At 44.7% G+C, this 24,654-nt stretch overlaps 6 protein-coding genes across 6 annotated transcripts; 3 read left to right on the forward strand and 3 right to left on the reverse strand.

The window, feature by feature from the left end:
- Nucleotides 1-623: 623 nt before the first annotated feature.
- Nucleotides 624-3,309, reverse strand: AOL_s00081g38 (uncharacterized protein; the record flags this gene model as incomplete). Its single annotated transcript, XM_011124857.1, has 9 exons — nt 624-971; nt 1,101-1,214; nt 1,643-2,036; nt 2,101-2,548; nt 2,616-2,712; nt 2,780-2,856; nt 2,936-3,084; nt 3,166-3,181; nt 3,240-3,309. The coding sequence occupies 9 exons, from the start codon at nt 3,307-3,309 to the stop codon at nt 624-626; spliced, it is 1,713 nt and encodes a 570-aa protein (XP_011123159.1).
- A 7,441-nt stretch (nt 3,310-10,750) lies between these two features.
- On the reverse strand, nt 10,751-12,141 carry AOL_s00081g39 (uncharacterized protein; the record flags this gene model as incomplete). The annotated part of the gene is made up of 2 exons (XM_011124858.1): nt 10,751-11,626; nt 11,692-12,141. The coding sequence occupies 2 exons, from the start codon at nt 12,139-12,141 to the stop codon at nt 10,751-10,753; spliced, it is 1,326 nt and encodes a 441-aa protein (XP_011123160.1).
- Nucleotides 12,142-15,639: 3,498 nt separating this feature from the next.
- On the forward strand, nt 15,640-17,901 carry AOL_s00081g40 (uncharacterized protein; the record flags this gene model as incomplete). The annotated part of the gene is made up of 2 exons (XM_011124859.1): nt 15,640-17,106; nt 17,185-17,901. The coding sequence occupies 2 exons, from the start codon at nt 15,640-15,642 to the stop codon at nt 17,899-17,901; spliced, it is 2,184 nt and encodes a 727-aa protein (XP_011123161.1).
- A 1,375-nt stretch (nt 17,902-19,276) lies between these two features.
- AOL_s00081g41 (uncharacterized protein) lies at nt 19,277-19,882 on the forward strand (the record flags this gene model as incomplete). Its single annotated transcript, XM_011124860.1, has 2 exons — nt 19,277-19,421; nt 19,497-19,882. 2 exons carry the CDS (start codon nt 19,277-19,279, stop codon nt 19,880-19,882), a joined length of 531 nt encoding a protein of 176 aa, XP_011123162.1.
- A 627-nt stretch (nt 19,883-20,509) lies between these two features.
- AOL_s00081g42 (uncharacterized protein) lies at nt 20,510-21,157 on the forward strand (the record flags this gene model as incomplete). The annotated part of the gene is made up of 1 exon (XM_011124861.1): nt 20,510-21,157. The coding sequence occupies one exon, from the start codon at nt 20,510-20,512 to the stop codon at nt 21,155-21,157; it is 648 nt and encodes a 215-aa protein (XP_011123163.1).
- Nucleotides 21,158-22,448: 1,291 nt separating this feature from the next.
- AOL_s00081g43 (uncharacterized protein) lies at nt 22,449-23,336 on the reverse strand (the record flags this gene model as incomplete). Its single annotated transcript, XM_011124862.1, has 1 exon — nt 22,449-23,336. The coding sequence occupies one exon, from the start codon at nt 23,334-23,336 to the stop codon at nt 22,449-22,451; it is 888 nt and encodes a 295-aa protein (XP_011123164.1).
- Between the last annotated feature and the right edge of the window lie 1,318 nt (nt 23,337-24,654).

Genomic DNA, 24,654 nt, shown 5'->3' on the forward strand with positions numbered 1-24,654 from the left:
TGGAAGGGAGCATTGTATGGTACATGTACATCCACTTTACGGGATGTATTTGAAACCAATGACAAGCTTGACGGATTGTGGGGAATGAGAAAGAAAAAAAGATACAACGCCATATGCTAAAGTGATATGTACGACGACGCCGGGCCAGTTTAAAAAAAAGAGAAAACAAGAACGGAACAGGATATAATAAAAAAGAGCCGTCGTTTCAAGCACCGAAGGTATCAATATAAGGCTTAACCGGCGCTATTATTGATGTTCGATGAACCATCATAATAAATGAAGAGCAGAGGCAGGAAAGGCCTCGAGGTCGTGAATGCCGTTCCCTTATGGTTCTGGCATATGTAATATAGAAAGATATCTCCCCCGTGCAAAGATCAGGACAGCGGCCATTAGAAAGAATTCGGTTTAAAAAGTAAAGGAAAGAAAGAAACAAAGAGGACGAAGAAGTAATTTTTGCAAAGGAAAAGACAACGCCGCGAACGCCGGACCCGCATGATATTTTGTTTGCGTGGGGGGTATCCTACCGAGACTCCAAGGTCCGGTATATAAAAAAAATAAAATAACGAAATGGCAAAGAGCGATAAAAACAGAGAAAGAAAATAACTTGAAGAATATGGGGTGTGTTATGAGCCACTGGTATCGACCCTTTGGATACTATTTTCCTTATCTGGCAAACTAGAACCTCGTTCCAGGCTGCCAGGGCTAACTTCATTGCTATCCCGGCTGCTTGAAGGTATGATGCTATGAACTGGAGATAGTGGTGATAGAGGAGCACGGCTTGTATAGGACGATGGCATGCCGCCTGCTGCGGCGACATGTAGCGGGATGATTTCGTTGACGTGCGTTGTGTCCCTTTTTCGGAGTGAGGCGCCGGTGACACTAGAGAGACGGTTGCGGATTTTGGCGGCAGTACTGCCGTGATAGACTCCATCGACTTGTTCGAGGGAGATACCTTTTGTTTCGTGAATGTACTAGAGTAATGAGCGCGTTAGCTCCCTTCGTGAACAGAAGATTGGACGAACTCGGGGTGGTAGATATTATGTGCAACGTCGGGCGACATTGCACCGATTAGGCAGCGGAGATAGCAACGTTATTCTTACCTTTTGAACAAACCACACGCTCAGGAAGCAGAACCCGGCCCAGATAAAACAGATCTTAGAGCCAAGTCGAGCGGAATCGGGGCTTTCGTCAACAAGATATGGGGTCGAGTAACTCTGTTATCATTACAAAAATCGCGAATGTTAGCTATCTGTAGCCATTGAAATTATTGTATGATTGCAAGGTGGTATAAATGGAAGAAAAAGGTAGCAGAGAATGGAAATCAAGTACGACAAGCGGGCGTTGACAGCAGTGCCACTTCGGCCGTCGCAGTGCTATTCCTCGGTTCCTTATTTCTGGAAGCCGCCTCTTGGGACCATGTATAAGACAATAGCCCAGATCAAATACCCTTTCAGATGATTTGAGCAAAAGGCAAGTCCACAAATAATCGTGCGGATGTAGGGTGCCTAAACCTGTGCAGAGAGAAGACAAAATATCGACGTTCCACGAACGTCGCACAAGGCACTGCAAGGCGACGGGAAAAAGAACAAAAGCTTTCTTTTTTGCATATTTAAAAGCAAACCGAGGGAGTTGTGAGACTTACCAAGGCCCAATTTACGATCCAATTCGTCGCTGCCGTCATACTCATACTCTTTGCCCTGACCCTAAGTGGGAAGATCTCACCGGTGACAATCCAGCCACCGAGACCCCAAGTCATAGCGAAGAAGGCGATGTAGACGCAAGTCAGACCGATGAGAACCTTGTTGGCTACATCGGTACTAGTGGTCAGACCAACAACGGCAATTACAAGTTGGCAAAACCCCATTCCTAGGGCTCCAATGAAAAGTAGCGGTGCCCTTCCAGCTTTTTCAACGAGATAAAGACCAGGTATCGTCGCCACAACGTTAACAATATTAGCGATGAGTGAGATGACGAATGGTCGAGAAACGCCGTTAGTTTTGAAATATGTGGTACCGTAATAAAAGATGAAGTTGATGCTAGATACCAGGGTTAGCCTACTGCCTTCGGGTATCCCGAACATTTTGAAGGACAACTACGAACCCTGTCAATTGCTGCAACGCTTGGAGCCCACAACCAGTCCACAACCTTGCACCCAGGTTGCCTCTAAAACAATCTTTCCATGTCGCCTTTCCCAAATCACATTCAATCTCGTGGAACATCTCAATTTCCTCAAGTTCCTCTTGCAAGGTTGGGTGGTCTCGTGGCAAAGCTCGAAGTTTGGCCAGGGCCAAAGTCGCAGCCTCTGGATGGCCTCTTTTTACGAGAAAACGAGGCGACTCTGGCAGAAATAGCATACCAACGGCTAGGGTGACAGAGAGAATGGCTTGCAATGATATTGGTATTCGGTAAGCACCACTATCAGTGCGAGAATGCGTTGCGTTGGATATAATTGTGGTGAGAAGTAACCCAATGGTGATGGAGAGTTGGTAGCAGCCGATGATTGAACCTCTGATCCACCTAGGTGCGGACTCTGCTTGGTATAGAGGGACTATACATGAGTTAGTTAAGTGGTCTGGCTTTGTGGAGGTGATATATGCAATCTAGATCATGCGTACCCATCACGGATATAAGACCAACACCGATACCAGTTATCATTCTCCCAATGATGAAGAGCGGGAGAGCAGTAGATAGTGTTTGAAGAATAACACCAACCTATTGAAAGATTAGGACTCTATACGATACTAAATAAGTTAAAAGATGAAGATATGAAAAGACATACTGTGAAAAGGGTGGACGATAATATCAGGCCCCATCTTCGCCCGATCCAATCCGCCCAGAAGTTTGCTGTCAAAGAGCCTAAAGGAGAAAAGAGGTATATCCGTCAGCATATGTATTTATACATAGTAACTTAGGGTTGAAGGGTAAGTATTCGTACCAATGACCGTCCCAGCAGAAAGAATCGAAACGATTAAGCTCGATTGGCCGGCAGTAATGTAAGGTCTTCCGTGGGCGTCAACATTGGTGGCATAATCTCGAATGAACGAGTCCATTGCCAATATGCCATTGATGTTACCAGTATCCCATCTATAGAACCGCAAAGCATAGTGTTAGTATACGTATGAGTAGACCGAGTCCAATACGTGCAAGTGAACATAGTCTTCATACCCAAATATTAAACCACCTATTATTGTACAAAGTTAGAATGTTGAACTCGATAGACAGACAGTTGGAGAACTCACCGATTGCCACGAAACATCCTACGATGATACCCGGGATCACCGAGCCTTCTTGGAAACTTATCCACCACATGGTTGTCGATGATGTGGACTTATAGCATGCAAGTGTAAACCGATAAAACGGATAAAGAAGCCAAACCCTCCGCTGCCTTTAGAAGGCAGCCTTATCCCGTCGGCCAAAACTATACCCTGTTTTCCCCTTTACGGTAAGGAAAGAAGGGGTGTATATGGTGATGATGATGATACTATACTATATAGTGTAGTATAGCTAGGAGATGTTGGTTTGTGGGTCGCAAAGAGAGGAAGAGTCGGTGTGTTGTGGTTGCGACTGCGCTGAGGTTAAGTTACGTTGGTTAAGTTTGGTTCGAGTTGGGCGTGCGCAGATGTCGGCTGGATGATATGGAATTGATATCAAAGTCGAGAAACCTGCAAGGGCATTGAGGAAGAGAAGGAGAGAAAGGAAAAAAAAAAAAGAAAGAGAGAGAGAGAAAAGAGTCAAAGACACCCCGCAGCTGATTGAATTGATTGATTGATTGATTGATTATTGATTGATCGATCGATTGACTGATTGATTGATTGATGGTCAAGTTGGAACGATCGAGATCGAAAGTTTGGGAAATTTAGAGGAGTCGCAGGTAAACAAAAAGGCTTCAAGACCAGATCTGGAAAGAAATTCCCAGACTGAGGTTGAATATTGCAGACCCGGTTCCCTGGCTTGTTCTTTCGATAAAAAACTATAACTTCCTATCCCTTTGCTCCCAGAATTCCAATATGCTGTCGCCCTAATTCGCAACTTATCACCACCTCCTCCTGGATTCAAGCCAATTTCAGATCCAATACTTCTGGGAATGGCTAGTGCCGTGGTATCGACCCGCTGGAATTATATATAAATGATAGAAAAAAGTCGTAAAATATTCGGTTCGATTTCGTGGCTTGAATTTCAGAAGGCTGGCATAATAGCGTAAAACGTACAGGCCAGGCTGTTGAATGATGATATCGTGCGGTGCAGTATGGTATACTGCTTGCAATGCAAATTCAATGCGGTTTGCTTCAGGTTCGTTTTACACCTGCAGCTTTAGCCTTCTCAGACAAATTGTAACCTCGGGTCTACCGTAAACCGTTATGTGCCTTGCAGCAGTTGACGCTTTGGGAGACTGTTACGAGGAACTCTCGATATAGCTATCGTCCTCGATCTGTGCTGAGAATGCCGAACCGAATATCGTCCCCCCCCTTGCAGTGAACTAACTGATGGCTCAGGATGGCTCAGGACAGGTCTGGCCGGACTGTAAGACAACACAACCGGTTGGAATTCTGACTGAAGTTCAGTAACTAGCGGTTTTATTGCCACAGGATGGCTGAAATGCTGGTGGATTCCTGCTAACGTGAGCCAAGGGATGAATGGTGAAGCGATTTATCGACCTGGTACTGCGGTACAGTGCTGGTGGTCTCGTATGTTATGTGAATATGCGGCTCTCTGGACTGTTTCTCAACAGCGTACGTAACTGCGCAAAGAGCAAGAAAAATAAAATAAAATAAAATAAAATAGATCTTGCAAGTAAATTGAGCGCCTCGAGGGTATTTTCGGTGGCGGATATAAGAATTGAATTCCGCCCTGGGAAATCGAATATTCAGTGGTCGTGAAGAATTATTAATTCGCTTGGTTTTATTTTGTATGGCGATTAGCTTCAAGGATCCTGCTAGTAGATACACCTAAGCTAGGAGATAGATATATACTACGCTATATGTCGTGGTCGTGGTCGTGCAGGTGCAGGTGTGAAAGGTTGGGCGGGTATATATTAATGCTCCGTCCAATGTTGGCAATGCCGCGCCGCAGACTCTGAGGATAGTATCGACTGGGCGACGTTGTTATCGGAATGCAAGATGCGAGATGCAGATGCGGATGATGATAAAAAAAACCCCCCAACCAGCGATTAGAAAGCAGGAATATTCGGGGTCACCTGGACGAGAAAGGGATTCAGGTTGGTTTTATTCTTCCCTCAAGGCTAACACTAGTACGAGCATATACTGACTGTATTATACGCCGTCAGAACCGATTTGGGGCAGAAACAATCAATTCTGTACTATTCCCAGGCTTAGACTATAAGAGTCCGAAGGGACCCACGGCAGCTTGAACGGTTATGAACCGGTTCTTGTCCTTGCGCAAATCTCTCGGGACTTCTTGCTTAAATTTCTTTTTCTTTTTCTGTTTTATGCATGTAAGTACTTACTTGCTGGGCTAAATGTATATAACGTAACACCACCCAAAGGAGCGAGAAGGGAAAAGAAATTTGAATCAAACGGGAGGCGACAATGTCGATGAGGTCTGTAAGTGACTGCTGGTAAGTTGAACTAGGATAAAAGCTAGATTGGCCGAATCGAATCGAATTTGTCTCTGCGGTTGGTTACTCCAATCCTTTCCTGTGCCTGCAGTTGTATTCAATTGCAACCCACGGTTCGAGTAATATGTATGATGTCCTGGACTGTCCTGTATGTATGCAATGGATTTCGAACTCAGAGAGTCCTATTCGATTCCAAAACTTTGGAGCTACCAAAAAGCGCAGGCCAGGCCGTTTCTCTCTAGCAAGGGTATGTCAGATGCCGTCGACTTTATAGTTACCAGGAAGAAACATAAAATGGGGTTTTCATTTTTTTCATTTTTTTTCATTTTCTGCATGCAAAATGCACCCTGAACCTGGGCCTCCACATTTTTTCATCGATGAGACCGAGATTTCAGTTTGAACTCGTGCCTCTCGTGAAAGAGTTGGGGTACCCCAGGCCTTTTCCCCCGTCGGAGTGGAGCATGGTTCACTCTTCCCATTGGTGTTTGGAAACAACGGTGATGTTATTGGTTTTTTCTCAGGTTCGAACTCTGGGTGTTATGTACCGATGGGTACCGCTAGTGAGTGACATCCATCGATTAAATTCAAAAAAAAAAGAAACTAACTTAGATGCAACTTAGAAGGACCCGGTTGACTGGCGCTGGTTGATAAGTTCTGTGCTAGTAGGTACTGTATGTACATAATACGGACATGGCTCGCGCATCTGTTCCCCAGAAGAGGTTCCCCACCGGACTGTCCCCTCGACATCGTGGAACAGGATTATCCCGTCTTTTGACATCTGCCATCGCGAGAATATCAAGCAGAGGCGCAGAAGGGATCTGTGCGATATGGCAAAATGGCTCGCTAGACTCGTTTTTATTCTATGCACCTGCATGATCGTAGCCATGGACAACTACGGCCGGCAGGAGTAGGGTTAATATATCCCGGTTGCATCAACCGTCGAGGGCTCGAGCTGACAGCCCGCCAGCCATAATACGAACTCCAACCCTTCGATTTTATAAATCGAAATGCAAGAGAGAAAGTGACATATCGGCACCCGAAGGCGCCCGCAGACCACGAGGATATTTACCTCACGGATTCTTCCATAGTTCCTAGTATGCTTGGTTTGTCGAATTTCAAACAGTGCATGAATCGTGCAGAAATAGAATTTTCTAGTGCATTTAGCAGTTTTTTTAGGGAGAAGAGAAGAGGCTAGTACACACATGTCTTTCTTTACTAAGCCTTTCAACTATCCATCCGAAATTTTCTCATAGTGGAAGGTCTCAAAGTCACAAGATGTAACAGTCGATTTTGAAGGGCTAGAAGCCTGTGCGCAGCGAAAGGAACTCAAGCGAAGAGCTCAATAGCGGCTGCCCGTGGTGGCCTCAAAATGACGATTTGGGACCTAACCATGTCTGGCCATACAGCCGATACCCGGTCAACCTGCGAATCTGATGTATCGCCAAACCGCAGCCGAGTCGGGGTTTGTCAAAAACTACAAATCCCGCTTGAACATCTTCTTCTTTTTTTTTTTTTACATCGTCAAAATATCGTCATATGATCGGATCGTTTCCCGTTGGAGAATAGGTATACTTCCATACGCACATAACTACTAACTAAAGCTTAAGTAGCTGCTACGCTTTCCTCCAACATTCGGCAACTTTAACCAACTTCAAGAAACATCATGACTTCAGCTAGGAATTTATATTTATACAAGACCAGATACTTGACTAACCTAAACGAGGCCGGCATTTGCTGAGAGGGCCCGCGGAGACCTAGACCTCCTCAACTCTATGTATTGCCAAAATTATCGCCTCACAATCTGTCCTTTATGATGTCTATGCATGCGCAATATATGCAGTTGCCCTCTGAATCGTCTCGGTTCGAATTAATCCTTCTGTTGAAATTTCAAAATTTAAAAAAAGAATATGATCCAACAAAAACCCTGAATTAACAGTTCGCCAGCCGCAGTGAGCAATAATAACTCGAGCTTCGGACCCCACAAAATCACTCTTGGAAACAATTTCAATACCTTTTTTGTTTCCAGCCTGAATTCTTTTCCTCTCAAATTTGTCAAAGATATCTCATAAAAAGTTCTCCAGAATCCACTCGAGAGCTTTGATAGTATCTAATATTTGCGACCAGGTTCAAAGAAGGCACCCAACACCCGGCCCCGCAAACCTGGGGGCCTGCCACATCTGCACCTATCCCCGCTCCCTTTTCTTGTCCCTCCAAATCCAAAAGCAAACATGCAGCCTCTTTGATCGTCACGCCCACCGACGAATCCGACATGCCGTCGGCAGGAGCTACCTCTACTTGATACTCCGACTTCCCTCGTGTAAAAAGGGAGAATCCAAGCAGCAGCAGCTGAGGACTTTTTTTACGTATAGAGCATTGCTGCATCTGAATCACGCAGACTGCAGAAAGGTTTCGCTTCTTTTCAAGCTTTTCGAGCTCCGCTTTTTCAGGAGTAAGGAAAGAAAAGAAAAAGGTGCCTCGTATAACAGGGCCCTTTTTATCGCAACTAAAAGGTCTTACATCCAAGCTCTCATAAAATCGCCATCTTAAGCTATCACAGGTAATATGTTTAAAGTCGCGGAAGCAGGCCAGCGACTTCCGTGCCGTTAAGGAAACCGAGGAATCTTCAACGGCAAGAGATAGGAGCTATAGTAGGTCTTATCATAACATAGCTAAAGCTCCAAGGTACGCTGAAGAAACTTTTATTATTATAAAATCTCGAAACACGTTAACGTGAGCCTCCAATCGTGATAAAAATCCATCACTTTCCGACGGGGGAAAAAGGTGTCTGAACCCTATACTGCCCCATTTATAGGGCCTCACTAGAGCCAAACCGTTGGCGATCTTCATTACCACTCCCAGCTTCAGCGTTCTGCGTCGCGTTATCCTAGGAGAAGAAAATAGCCGGTAAATCGCTAGCAATTGTCCGCGGTGAATATAATACATAACTGAATCGTTTGTTTTCCCCTGCCTCACAAGTTCCCCTCACCCCCACCCCACTCGTAGGTTGTGAATGAGGATTTTAAGTGAGAATCCGCTTCATGAACACAGAGTTGCCCCATAGCCGGCTGGTTTAAAGTTATCTTGGCGATGTCCTGTCATTTTGGGGCAGTTTGTTCAGGAGAACATGCCGCTTTGACCAAGTCTCGTTTCCCCAATTGAAGGACTAACCGTGAACCCTCAGTTTGATGAATCCAGTTCTTTAGCGATTATGAATAGTAATAGCAAAGTTTTCGCTATACCCAGGCAAATGTCTCAAGCAAATGATCTTGGGGCGAATTCGACGGCTCACTGAAATTTCAGCCTATTTTTTTTGTCATAGAATTCCCATACTGGCGGGAAGTGATTTGAAGAATTTTGGTTTGGAACTTGGAGTATGAGCCGGTTCCCCGGGCTTTTTATGTACGAAGCCTAACTTGCCGACTTGGTAATATTTAATCTCGACAGTCATTTCGAGTTTACAAGTAAGTCCAGGCCAAGCATACTTTGTCAATGTTACACAAACTAAACATCTACAGACAGATCGGTTCAATTTCCTAAACTAAAAATTAACCACTGTACTTGGGATTAATGGAATTAATGGAATAAAATAAACCAGCAGAACACAAGGTACAAGAAAAGGTCATGTTCCTGAAGCGTACCGACGATTTGGAACCAAAATGTGACCTACCGTAATGCATAATGAGACAAGAGCATATTAGAAATCCCAACTGTCAACTGATACAGTCAGTAATATGTTGATCTCGTTGATCTTTTATATACCCGCTGATTGTTGACAATTTGAACGTGGACAGGAAAAGCTTTGGCCAACTCGTGGGTACCAGATGAGTATAAGCGTTAATGCAATATATCCTATCATATGGATTTAAAAGGTATCGGACTGCCGGGAAAAAAATCTCGAGGCGGGAACCATGCCCCGTCGGTTCTGGTATGAACATACGCCGCCAATATAATACAACAAGGTCATGCCTACCCGACCTCGTACCTGCACACACCACTGTGAGGAGCCACTCCCTTTTTTTGGTAAGTGCATATTTCCAATAAGAATAATTTTCAACCAGCATAGCAACCTAACATCGAGTTTTTTTGTTTCCAAGTTTTTGTTTCATCATGGATCTCGAGATTATATCCGAACATTCTTGACCCCCTGCAGGAGGCCTCAAGGAGTCAACACCTCAGCTGGGGCAAGAAGGATTCCTCTTTCGGTCCTACAGATTCCCCAATTCCCACGTTAAGTGCTTGTCGATAGGACGGTATGTAGGTACCTGGTCGGATTGCAGGTTGGGGTATTTTTTTGAACTTTTCCTAGCTCTCCTTGACAGGGATGTCGGTAAACTGCACGTATTACTCGTTATTCTAGAAGACATCTAGAAACCGAATCAGAATATCAGCTCACCTATCCTGGTGTCAATTGCCATGACTAAGTACATTTCTAAAACATTGGAACCATCGGCGCGCGATACCTGATACTGAGACACCTGACCGGGAATATGGAATCATTCCTCCAGGATCTAGCCCCAGGCAGAACAAGACATGGCCCGCCTTACATTTGAACAGGCTCGCATATGCTATCCAGATGGGAGAGGGTCAGATACTTTCTGATCGTCCTAGCGGAAATTATCACTCACCGTCAGCTGATGCCACGTCCCGTCAGCTAGATCTGTAGATTTCTCGTGTTCTAAGTCCAAATATAATTTGTATCACCAATATAATATATATATTCATACCGATCAAGGTTTCCCATCTAGCTGAAAAGATCGAAAAAAGGGATTATCATATCTGCATATATGATCAATTTGCTCTTTATTCCCCGGGCTTTCCAATCGATCGCGCGAGAGCTCTGCGCTATACTAGTATAGGAGACTGTAGTTGAAAGCCACTTGGGCCCTGCAGATTTAAATATTTGTGCTATGGAGACTTTGACTCAATTAAAATCTCTCAGCGGACCGTCCCGCCACTGCTACCTCAGGTACATCAACATCTTTGACCAGATATAATATAATATAATCATGTAGTCGAGAGATCGATTGCGGTATCTTAAAGCAAGGGAGAAGGGAAGCGACAATGACCGTTTTTGGTATATGTATGCGAGTATCTTAACGATTGAATATAATAAACCGATCATAGAGCTTCGTCTCATTTCAATAATATATGGACAAATACACTACAATAACTCTTCTACCGAAATACATGAGCCCATGTCTTCAGAAACCCCTCCGCAACTTCCAAGAACCTCTCAACATGCTCTTTTCTATGTTCAATTGTCAACGCCACAAACCCCCTTCTCGCAAGGTAGACACCATTTTCAATCATCCAAAACCAAAACAAGTCCTCGGCATCCTTATCCTTCACCTCCACATACTCCCTGAAATCATCTCCCTCCTTCCTCTCTCCGAAATGCAAAGCCATCAGACTCCCCACACCTGTAACCCACATTCTCTCTTGAACTCCATAATTTATACACAATTCATTCAACTCCTTCCTCATCCCTTCGCCTAGAGTATTCATTTCCACCAGAACATCATCCGTAAGTATCTCAAGAGCCACGCATCCAGCTCTCATACTAATAACATTATTATTAAACGTTCCTGGATGGCTTAACACCAACCCCCCATCGCTCCTTCCCTCGTCGAATGCTTTCATAATTTCCTCTTTCCCACCAAAACATCCAAAACTTGAACCTCCAGCTAGGTATTTCCCTAGAGTCGTCATATCAGGTTTTACACCGTGATATGATTGGAGGCCGCCTGGGTGAAGTCTACTCGTCATGACTTCGTCAAAGATGAGAATAGATTTGGTATTATCTGCTAATTCTCTAAGGGATTGAAGGAATTCAGGTGATGCGGCGTGACAACCCCCTGCGCCTTGCATCTGTTCGACTAAGATTGCGGCGAGGTCATTTGTGATTGTGAGGTCTTTTTGAAGGGATTGAATGTATTTGATATCATTATAAGGACCGACAATGAATTCATGTGGCACATTTAATGGAGATTGTAATTCGGTGCTTGGGAAAGCGAGCACAGAACCGTGATATGCACCTCCAAAGACCAGTATCTAAGGATCGATTTAATCATGGCTTGTTCATTCATTCACAAAATCGTAAAGGAGTGAAAAAATACCTTCTTCTTGTGAGTAACGACCTTCGCCACCGCGATAGCCATCAAATTTGCTTCAGTCCCGCTATTAGTAAACCTACACCTTTCAATCCCAAATCTTTCACAAACCCGCCTCGCCAATTGTCCTTCCCATACTCCAACGCCACCAAACCCCCACCCACTTTCTACAGCATCTTGAATAGCGTTTTTAATCTGTTCGTTCGAATGTCCGAATAACCCAGCTGTATATTCTCCTAAGAAGTCAAGATAAGTGCACCCATCGGCTGAAGATAATGTTATACCATTGGCAAAAACGAAAGTTATGGGAAATGGTGAGGTATACAGAACCGAGCGAGTATTCCCGCCAGGGAGGTACTGAGATGCATTTTCATGGTTTGATTTTGAGGCAGGGTTTGAAGAGATATAGTCTGATATTGCATCCGATAAGCCTTCGGATATGGTTCTCAATACCATTATCACCGTTAGAGCTATATTGAAGAGCTAAAACAGGGTTTCAGGTACGACGTTAACAAGGCTGAAATATACGACGTTAGTCGAAGCGAATAAGCTTAGGCCAACGGTTCTGAATGCGGCGAGGGATACGGGAATATGGTTAGGATCATGAACGTCGAGTTCGAAATTCGGAGTTTGAGGCTTTCCGCAAACGGCATATCCTCGGATAAAGGCTATGTAAGGATGGACACAACACATATAAACTTGTTGGATTTTGTTACCGTCGATGACGAGTCCTGGCGCCTGATATCTGATACCCGGCCGTTTGGGTTTATAAATATGATCATGCTAAATTGGGAGAGGTACTTGAACAATATACTGGTGGCCTAGTTTACATTACTCGCCGGAAGGGACCTATAATAAATCTACTTAGTTGAAAGGAGTTCTCAATCATCGGATTCAATCGTCAACGGATCAGAGCGCAGGGGTGATTAAAGTATGCAGAACATCCTGCTCCCGAACAGCAATGTCGCCCCATTAACGGGGATGTCGACGCCCCAATATTCCAAATCAGATATACATCATAACATCCTAGAGAACGACCCCCACTTCCAGGACTCAGGGCCCAAGAAAGATCTTTTGAATATCAAACGTAAAGTCGGCCTAGGAGTGAGTTCCAACTACGCTCTGACCCTTTTCCTTTCGCCCCCTCCTATCGATAAAAGAAATACGGATTACTGTTCTTCCCTCAAACGTACTAAAAGATAAACCATTCGAATCTAGCCCCGAAGGTCCTCGATTTCGCAATCGCCTCTCGAAGGGCACCCGATCCTTCAGGCTTCAGACCGGAGCCCAGAAGGCTCATCAACCCAGTCCAACAGCCATTCTAATGATCAACAGTACTATCGCTCCCCAAATCAGGTGACAGCATCCATGTCGGCACAGGCTTTAAGGAAAGACCAAGAAGATGCACGGATTAGAAGAGCTTCGATGCAGGGATAGTCCTAGCGATATGAAGGAAGTGATGCTTCTATGTGGCGAAGATGGCCAAATGTGGGCATCCACGATAAAGCGGGGCAAAAATGGTCGGAAAAGCGAGACCAAAGCTTTCTAGTCCTTTTTGGCTCGCGCAACTTGCTCGTTGAAAACGGTTGGAGCAGCGGCCTGGGATTGGTTACCTACGTGAGTCTAATTGGAAGGCACGTGCAACATATCGACTATTTTGGGAGCACTTAGAAACAGCGCTTTGGGGGGGATAAGGTCATGCTTGTGATATAGGTGCACTCTTATTCGCTACATTTTCCTCGTATTTTGGAGATGCCGAGGTGTACATTTTCCGAGTTCACTAGTTCCTGTCGAAGAAGGCAATTAATTCTGTGCATTCACTGTTGGTTGTTGGGGCTGGTTATACTCGGCTGCATAAGCACAGATCTTTTATGGTTTAGCTAGTCCAGGCTGTCGACATGTTATAATATCCCACGTATAATTGACCTCACAATTGCGGCATTGAAATCAGCTCTTGTACTTCCAAGTATACAACATTGACAAGGTATCTGGTGAATTGAACATGGTTGAGTTCGTCGAATACGGATTAATATGGCGAACGTAGGATTCCAGCGTGATTGTTGGGGAGGTATGCCTTGTAGGCAGGGAGTTAGAACAAGGCGATTCACTGGTCGTTTGTGCGAGACGGCGACAGGATTAAGGGAGCGCTCGAGCTGGCTGTGCTAAATTTATGTTATTGTTGGATTTTTGCAGGGTGCGATTGGAGTGCGGTGACAGAGACGATGATGTACTGAAGATGCAAGCTAGGAGGCCTCGTGGAGTAAGCTAGGATTCGAAGGAGCCTTGTATGCCCTAAAGGATCACTATATTCTATCGAGAACAGGTTGAAAGGTAGTTGTTGTAGTTCTAAAGGCCTCGATGCTCAAGATACTCTGGTTCTCGAGAGGGCCAGGAATGCCCACAATAATTGAAAGTGCGGCCAGACTTTTGTTTCGTGAGAAGTTGAAACAAACTTTATGGCTCACAAGATCGTAATTATATATAATTATAAGAGTCAGCCGGTCTAGCCGCCTCTATTTGCTACAAAAGTGAAAAGTCGAAGTAGCCGACGTCGCCGCGTAAGCTCAATCATATTGAAATGGGCCACTCATTTCCATGGATCCAGTGACCCACTCCGAACTGTCATGCGATGATCTTATCATAGGATGAAAGATCAAACCTTATTTCTATAGTATTAGTCTAGAACAGAGCTGTCGGTAAATATCTAGCGGTAGTTGTGGACGGTATGTATCTTCCTGAGTTTATATCATAGTCAGAGAACATATTTTAGTTGAATTTGATAAATTAGGTTCACAGATACCGATATGTACCCCCGGTAATTAATGAAGCATTGAAACGAACTCCGTCCGTCATAGACTGTGCTGAAGATCTTAAGATACCGAATTTAACTGACTATCTTCGTCGGCGATTCTATTACCTCACAGTCTAAGTATTCAGTCGGTCGGAGTATTTATATCAGCCTGCCATATGCATAAGTGTATATATTTACACACCTTCAATTAAGCAGCGCTATAATTAACCTAGAAGTATTAAAGATGACTTAGGTTTACAACTATCAGTAATACATAAATACATTTAGATATATATTCTGACTAACAAGCCCTGTCTGTGACATAGTATATATACGTATATGGCCTCCTGCTTAAAATAAATGCTTAAATGTTGAAGTACTTAGCCAGCCAGCAATATTGAATTGAGATATAGAGAATTCGAAAGACTTCGGAATTTACCCTACACTATCAAGGGATCCTGCGGACATTTAACATTAATATAAAGCGTGCAAATTCCCAGATTTGATCCTCTTTATTGTGAATACTGGAAGATAATGTTATAAATTTTTGAAATTATATGGTCGGACAATCGGCATAAAACTTGGCGAGGCTTACGTAGTCTTTCTGGTTCAGACCGCAGAATCCAAACGATGGCTTGAAGAAATGCCAGGAAGTCGGGCCCACTTCTGCCCGCCCCGACTAGCTGTGCACCAGTCCAGAGCGCAAGCAAGCCCTGGAATGTGGCTCTTGGCAGACGCGCCTTGCAGAAGGTTTCAGGCTTGAGAAGATTATTGCGCGAGGCTCGCTACTATCGATTCGAGGAAGATGGTGTGTAGATATGCCGATATGTTAATACTGTTGAATTTGCCTTCACGTCATTTACGTCCAAATTGCACTGCCTGACAGTGTATGCACGGCCAATTAATTGCCAGTTGCAAGTCGATCCCGGCCGGGCCCCGCGGGTTAATTCGATGGAATCGTTTGCTCCACCATCCCACAGTAAAGCTTACGCAGCTTGCTTTCAAGCCCTCCTTTTCCCCTCCCCCCTTGCCGTGGAAGACCTACAAGAATTTTATAATTTTTGGTTGTTCCGTTGATAAGATAATAAATATTCTCGATCTTGCATTTGCTTCGACAGCAAAATATTTTATGTTGATGGGAACAAAGTAATCCGTAGACCAAAATGAGGGTCTCGCTTCTTTTGCCCGTCGCCTCTGCAGCGTTTGCTGCCGCCAGTTTTATCGTCATTCCGGACGAACAAACAATCAAGCTCGTTGCTTCCAACCGTCACCACCAGGCTCCGATTACTTCCGATGACAAGCAAAAAGTCGTTGAGCCTGAGAAACCCCGTCATGATGGTGGACCACCTCATGAGCATCATGGACATCATTGTGATGTTCTTCATCCACAGTATATTCTTCGGGAACGCTATGCAGAGCGTAGCCGTCTGCACCACCGTGTGCCAGGATTCGACCTAGATACCATAGAGGGATTTAGTCCGGCACATATCTTCCCTGGAGAGGGGACGTCCAGACTGTCTGATTTCTTCCGTTTCTATCGTTCTCCTGGGGAGCCTGATTATTATCCTCACTATCATAGGCTGCATAGAGCTAGAGGGTCATACGGAGAATCTCCTGAAGGTCCTCATGGGGTACCACACGCAAGGCCACGCCCAGGACCATATCCTGGACCACACGAGAGTCCGCGTCAGGGTCCGCGTCGAGGTCCGCGTCGAGGTCCGCGTCGAGGTCCGCTTAGGAGCCCGCGCTTACCACCCCACAAAGGTCCACATGGAGGTCCGCACGAGGGACCCCGTAGACGTTTTGATGACGGAGAAGAGCCTCCACGCTGGGGTCCACCACCAAGAGAGCCAAGGGAGCCTGGCGAGCCTGGCGATAGACCACCACCACATTGGGGGCCGCCACGACGAGGGCCTGGCGAGCCTGGAGAAGATCCACCATCATGGCCACCAAAGCCTCCAGGCAATCCTGATGATATTCCACGACAGCCACCAGACTGGCCACCGGAGCCGGAGCCGGAGCCGTGTAGGCCAGGTAAGCCTTGTGGACCAGGTAGGCCAGGCGAGAGGCCGCCGCCGCCGCACTGGCCACCAAGAGAACCAAAGGAGCCAGATCATAAACCACCACACTGGCCCGGCGAGCCTGGCGATAGACCACATCCACCACACTGGCCACCAAGAGAACCAAGAGAGCCAGGGAAAGATCCAAGGCATCCACCTCCTCGACATAACCCATGGAAGCCCCATCCTCCTAATGAAACTATCTGGCAGCTGATCTCAAAGTCCAATCATACCACTAAATTCGCCTCCATCGTATCCGAACATGAAGATCTCGTCGCAGTTCTCAATAGTACCATTGCTAACTACACCCTCTTCGTTCCCACCAACGAGGCGTTTAAGAAGTTCAAGAATGCACCAAAGGATTGGAAGCCGCCAAAGGATGTGATCAAGAGATTCCTTACTTACCATATTAGCAACGGCGCATATCCTGTCTTCAAGCTTCTTCTTGGGCATACTATTGCATCCGCTTTAGACGGAGGAGAACTTGGTGGGAATCAAAGAATCCGTGTCGCACTTGGTCCTGGTGGTCTTAGCGTCAATTTCTACAGCCATGTTGTCGCCGGCAATATCGTAAGTTTATATACCGCTGTCTCCAAAAGGTAGTTTATTTGTGTATATTATGTACTGACACATATCGCAAATATCTAGTTCGCAACCAATGGCGTCATCCATGCTGTCGATGCCGTCCTCTTTCCTCCACCACCAGCCGGCAGCATCATTCATTTCTTCCCTTCTGAATTCAGCACTTTCCTTCTTGCCGCCCATCTCACAAACTTGACTGATGAAATCCCACACGAGCATACCGGTGGAACCCTATTTGCTCCCCCCAACTCTGCTTTCCAGAAACTAGGGCCAAAGATCAACGCCTTCCTCTTCTCCCCATGGGGCAGGAAGTACCTCAAAGCCCTTCTCAAGTACCACATCGTCGTCAACGAGACCTTGTATTCCGACGCATACTACCATCCAACATCAAAGGCTGGTGTCAAACCCCAGGATATCCCAAGGGGACATTACCACGTCGATCTTCCGACTTTGCTTGAGAATAAGCATTTGAGTATTGACATCAGCCGCTTCGGCGGGTTGATCACCATTCTTATCAACGCACAGTCTACAGTTAAGATTCAAGATGTCATTGCAAAGGATGGTGTTATCCAAATCGTTGAGAATGTTCTGGTTCCACCAAAGAAACCACCAACTGGCGATTCCGCTCAAGAAATCGAGGAGTTCGAAAATGCTGAAGAGCTCGAGAATACAATGGGAATGACTGTTGAGCAATTCCGTGAGAGGTTTGAAGGGTTGGTCGAGGATGACGGTGTCACTGGAGAATACAATGAGGAGGACGTTCTTAATATGTGGAAACACTAACCAACTCGATCGTCTGTATCTCTCGATCGCGAAGAAATTGTCTATTATATTTTTGGCTTTTACAAAAGGGTTTGTAATTTTGGATACAAAAAAAGGTCCTGACATAGGCCAGGCGTTGGGGAATCAATTCTGGCTTCCAAGAAACTGACAGGATTTGGACAAAAAAAAAGGAGGAAACGATATCAGGGTCTCAGCGCTTTCTTGAAAACCACGATCATTTAGTGTTAATAGTAAATACTCCTCTCAGCGGGCTTCTAGTAGAAGCCTGCCTTTTATTCAATCAGAAATTGGGTCCTTCGCACAAATTGCAAAACTTTCAAACACAGGGTAATATCAATAATCACCCGAATTTTGTACCTGATCATGAAATAACCAGCCGTAATGCAATACTTGATATATCTCATATGATCATTGCGACAGAATGCTGTTCGACAACACAGCAAAACATCGAATTCGAAATGGGGTCTGACCATGGAGCTTAACTAAGGAAAATGGTTAGCGGGATGAGCTGATAACAGGGACTCGATTCTACCCGTTTCTGTACTACGTCCCTGCGATGCAACCCTCCCCGATAAAATAAAACAGAATGGAATAGAACGACAGCCTTGACAAAATCGATTTTTCTCTCATGCATTTATATCGGAGAGATTTTAGCCGGATCGCCCAGCCCGTTTGGTACGGATAACAAAAAGCTTCGCCGTTCTTAGCGAAAAGGTCTATGTGCCCGCGGTGGAGTGATACACACTGGCTTTCCCCTCCACAAGCCGCCGCCCGAGAAAAGCGACCGCATGATGCAATTTGTACGACTTTCGCAGATGTGCGAACTACATTCAGTATGCTTCGTATACATCCCCATCCCCACTTTTATAGAAAGCAGAAGAAAAAATATGTCCCGGAAATTTCTCAATCTTCCTTCCTCCTTGCATCCCCACTGCGAAAAAGCACAAGGGGTGTGAAATCTAAAAATGGTTGCTAAAGCGACATTCTAGATGTGCGTGATCCACGGCTAGCCGGGAACGATGGGGGCTAGGTATCGCTTAAGAGCTAGTTCAAGGGCCAGGGATCCAGGACTGACGTAGATGGTAGGTAGCATTGGGAAGTTCTTTCGTGCACCTTGTGCGATCTCGCACATACAAAAAAACAAAAATAGAACGATTCCGGGGATTTCTATGTGGGCGATTATTATCGCAATTGTGATAGAAAAGCTACCTTTGCATGCTAGTGTGACAACCGAGCGATATATAGATATATATAAAGACCTGTAGGTTCCCCGCGAAAAGTATAATTTTTGATATCTCGATATTTTAAATCCACAACCCGAGTCCTTGTTAAACTGCGCTTTAGAATAAATAAATCGATCGACCCCGATACAAGAATGAAGTTTTTCTCTACTGTCCTTGCGGCACTATTGTGCCTTACCACATCTGTCTCTGCTATCAAGAACACTACCAGGCAGTTCCACCTCAGGACGAAGCTCCTTGGGCCTACCTATGAACGAGCCAAATTCAATAACCTCTTTGGTAATTCTTCCTCCAAACCACAACTTGACGAACTTCTATAAACCGGAAACTAATAATAGTAATAATAAACTCTAGTCTACTCCTACCACACCGGCGCTGGCCTTTCAGACGCTTGCTTCGACGTCGCCCCAATCCCCAATGGTAATGGCATAGCCTTCCTCAACAAAACCGGTAGCAACATAATCTTCAACCTTTCCAAGGACTTCCCATGGGGACTGTCCCGTACCTTTGATACGCGCTACAATCAATGGGAGTCTGTAACTATTGACGCAGGGGAGGGAGAAAGTGGGTACAAGTTCAATGGTAGTGGATTGGTTAGACCTGGGGATAGTTCTTTTGGGGGTTGGTTGGTATGTGATTGGGCTCATGCTACGCCGCAGTTGTTTTGGAGGTATGCGTATTACTCGAAGAACTTGCCTAGGAGTTGTGCGAATGTGGAATTGCATCCGGTGTATCTCTGAAGGGGATAAGGATTTATAGGGGTCGGTTTATGGTATTTATAGCATCCGAATATTGGGTGCATATCAAAAGTCAAGATCTTTCGAAAGACATATATGCATAGGTAGTGTTCGAACTGGCTATGGGCCTGACAGTCCACGATGTATGGTAGAAGTATTGAAAACTCACATATATTCTAATCTCAAAAATATAATTCATTGGTCCTCCCATCTATTCCTTCTAAAAAACAGAAAAAAATAAAAATAAAATAAGAGCTTGGGTCCTTTAAGATAGCTTTTGTGAGTATTATAGAGTGCCTTAGCTAACTAACATTAACATCCAAAGTTCGATTCGAATCTATTATCTATCTCGAGTACCAATGCCAGAACAGTCTAGGCTTGTCATGAACGTATAAACCTTCGTAGAGACGCAACGCATTTAAGGCTGTTGCATTTTCCTCAGCCCCATTTGCGTCTCCGTCGCACACGAATGACATCAACTTAGCTTAGCTTAGTATACTATACTCCAATGTTCACACTCTCCTCGTACCCCCTCCATCTCTCTACCTTGTTCCAGATCACCATATATTTCTCTAAGAGTGTTTCTAACATTCCCCTCTTTGATCCACCATCGTCTGCTCCTCGTCAGCAATGCCCCTCCTCTCCCTCCCCACAGAACTGCAGACACAGATTCTGACAAACTTGACCTGGGACGACCATTGTCGCTGCTTTTACGTCTGCAAGCTCTGGGGGTCGATAATTCTGTCAAATAAGTTATTAAAAGAACGGTGGTATACTCACATTTCCACATCTGAGGCCGAAGCCGGTCTTCACGCAATCTTCACAACCCCCGGGTTAGAATACATTTACACATCAGACGGGTTTCGAGTTCTCCTACCCCCCTCTGATTCCCCATCTTCGATCATATATCCAAATACAAGCACGAGTCGGGGTTATAGAATGCGTCTTACATCTGAATTCCCACTGTTCCAAGAACCGATCTTTCAGGTTCCATCGGCAGGTTCGAAGATACAGGAGGTGGCGTATAATATATATTTACTAGGTATACCACTTTGTGGAGATGGCATGATTAAGATACCATGGGATCAATTGGACAACGTGGAGATAGGGGAGAGCGGGTATGTGAAGGTATCCGTCAAGACTGTTTTGGAGTTTTTGGAGGAGCTGGTGTGGCCGGAGCCGGATATACCGCCTGAGAAGGGACAGGAGTATAGATTTCGGTTTTGGTTCAATGGGAATCTGCCGTGGATTGTGGGATTGAAGGAGATATTAAGCTAGCATGCGGTACAGGTCCTAACTATTCCACTGACATCCGGGCCTGCACACCCCAAGTCTTGGAATCGGGCAAAATCGAAAGGGTTGATATTCTAAATACCACCCAAATTCTAGCAATTTTGTTCTTTGCCTTGAACACAGGCCTCACCGCCTTCTCCACCATACCCAAAAGATACTGAATACTATAGTTACATTCCCGCCTAACATAAAGCCTATGAATACAGATGTCTTCCAACCCAGTGACTGGAATATATGTATCCTCAAGCTTAACAAGAGGAAAATGTCTGAATATTAATATGAAAAATAATTTGCTAGGAGGTCCCCTGTGGCTTGCTGGTCCTGCGATTTCGGTGGGTTATTGTTTAGTAGGGTATCTGAGGCTAGTAACTAGTGGCGAATTGGTGATATCGAAGATTGCCCTCTTCGATCCCATGTCCGTAGTTATTCCTGAAGAATATTTGTCGTCGTCTACATGCCGAGACCACCATTCTTTACATACCCTCAGCGCCAAAATAATGTTTCTGTCTTTATCACCCTTTTCAACATCGTCTCTTTGTTCTGAAAAGACTCTGAGTAATGTGTTGCAGGTGCCATCTCGATGAAGTTCAAGACTGAGAGAATCGATTGCGAGAAGGTTGTGGAAGTCCAAGTGGATTTGCGGACTATGAAAATCTGTGAGGTTTGTGCTTCTGAAGTATCTTTTAAATTTTATTGATGAATAGCCTGGTTTGTAGGATGGAGGTCCAGAGCGGGCAGACGGTGGCTAGGAGGAAGTGCTCGTGCCACGGGGGATAGAAGAGGATTTGCTGTTGGATTTCGACGGCAAAGAGAATATGTCCATCTTGTTCTTGTTCTTGATCTTGATATACTTTATAAATTTAGAAGCTTGGAAAACGATATCTGCTTGGTATATATATGTGTGTATCAGTAATGTAAAGGTATGAATCCATGACTAATTATAACTTGAAGAAAGAGATTGGTTCAAACTAACTTGGGACTGTGTCTATGGAGTATTTAGAGATTGAAGATGAAGTATGTCATGTCGAGGCTAAATATTTTAAATATCAATATTAGTATGAATAATAATACAACGTATTCTCCACGTCGTATATCTATAGATCTGCGCGGTTTGCTACAGGGTCCGGATCCATGGCAGCTAGTATCGAGGACTATTATTCGAACTTCAAATTTATATTAAACTATCTAAAGAAATGTCTCAATGTACATGGGTATACCGTAGATGTATGGGTTAATATTAAGATTAATAATATTAAAGATCAGACTAATTCTTCTTCTAAAAGAAACCTTTAGCCCAGTTCCACACTCCCCAACTATCACCCCCCTCTTCTTTCTCCTTAACTTTTACAGCCACATAAATCTGCCTCTTCTCTATATCTTCAGGGATCCCTCTAGCTCCTAAGCTCACATCCAATACACACTTCGCCATATTAGGGTTTTTGAAGAACATCATTTCAACCTGTCCTCTCAAAGCGCCAATAAAATTTTTCAGTGTCCCTTCCTTGGACTCCCATATATGTCTTCTTAGCTTTAGCGGTGGTATCTTGACTTTCGGGGCAGGCATGGTAGTTTGCATAGAGTATCCAAAGGGGCTAGCTTCGTATTCCGATCCAGGGGTCCACGGCACTACCCTGAAAAGTATGGTCCAGTACAGTGATGTATCTCTTTGGTATATATCCTCGCCATGATGCTCCAAGGGAGCTTCATCAAGCAGTCCCAGAGATCCCGGCTCCTTGTCTTTTAGGCCAAAGAATAGAACATCTGTCTCCAATAATCCCGAACCTCCAATATCAAACAGCTTACAATCATAGTTATAAACATGGTCCCGTACCTTCTCTACCAGTGCCATTAAAACTTTGGATGTGGTGGTGGTGGTGGCGGCTGTCGTATTAGCGTCCCTTTTGCGTTGAAAGATAATCCTTAAAAGGTGATGCTCGAGAAGTTTATGTGGAGAAAGCTGCTGCGCCGTTCTATCGCCAGGCTTGCTCGCAACGGCATCTGGTGTGGATCTTCCATAATGCCGCTGGCGGCGAAAGTTTTCCGTACGGAGGATGGAAAGCCAGAGGGGGCAGACTGATGACGCGAGGAAGTGATCGTGCCAGGGGAGGAAGCTGAGGATATGAGCTTGGAGTTCAGTCGGGAGAGAGAGGATGTTAAGCGTCATCTGGGATCTTTAGTAAGTAGGTGTAGATGCTTTGAATTCATGAAAGTAGTCAGTCCCAGCCCTCGATCTCATTTGGGGTAATTACATACTTAATTATGATTGAGCAGCCAAGCAAGCTAAGTTCTCCGACCGCGATTTCCCAACAACAAATATGCAACGATGCATGGGGCCAATTGAAAACGGCATGTTTTCGACTCATGAAGGCCGGCTGACATCATCACCACATTGAAGCAAAGCAAGGATTAATTTAGCTACTTTGTCGCAAACTGACTAGGGCCTAGTCTATAAAGGTGCGGCCGATTTTATTATACATAAAACCTGAATATTGTAAGTATATAAAACTAGTCTTCCAGGTCTGGGTACGAGACAAAAAACGAGCTATATTAGCGAAAATGTAGCAGGGGATTTGTAGTCGTCCGGCATATGGCGCCGCGTTTTAACGGGTAGATTCCAGGCTATATATTGCTAGTATCTTGGAGTTCAGTGGGCTTGATATCATTTTATCTGCAGCCGACATTTAAATATCTGTTCCCACTGGACAGTTGATTGCTTGAAAATTAAGCTCTGCCTGCAATAAACAATGCTTATAATACCTACTAGTAGTATTGAACATCATAAAAATGGTGCCCGAGGAAGTTAAAAAACCATAAAACAATCACAGAATATGGATTGTGGCCTCTCCGGCAGTGAAACCTCAGCGTTATGTATGGGGGATTTCGGGATCAAAGACCAGACGTCGACGCTCATGCATATATCAATCGAACGTGTAACCTTTCTTTATAATATATCTTGCAGCTCTCCCTAGTCCCTTGTCTCGTAATCTAGACCGGGAGCCCACAAAAGCCAGTGTCACTGAATTTGATTCGACGTTTGGCTTGGTATCCCTTAAGGTTGTAACATGCTATTATATTCTTTACATCTAATTACATATATGCTTTAAATAATTTTACTAAATACCTTATCGATATTAAGATTTAATATTTTGTAACTGATATGCTAAACTAATAGAGATGGAAAACCTGACGCCGAATTTAATGTCGCGGGCAATATTGAAGTCAGCTAATACTATATGAAAGAGGAATGCAAGTAACGTTATAATAACTAGACTAACTCGTACCTTAATCTGTGGTACCTATCGTGCCTCCAGACTACCTCCAGGCCAGGCTTAGAGTCGACCCCAAAAAGCGTTGTCTGTTGTATTCCCAAACAGGCAACCTGCCCAAATTTTATCGCCCAAAAAAAAAAAAAAAAGAATGAAAGAATGAGCCGCTCTGAATCATAGCTCTGTTGGCAAGCTTGCTTAGCTCCCTCAGGCATC

Source organism: Orbilia oligospora, assembly GCF_000225545.1.
Source record: "Orbilia oligospora ATCC 24927 unplaced genomic scaffold scaffold00081, whole genome shotgun sequence".
NCBI classification, from domain to species: Eukaryota; Fungi; Ascomycota; class Orbiliomycetes; order Orbiliales; family Orbiliaceae; genus Orbilia; species Orbilia oligospora.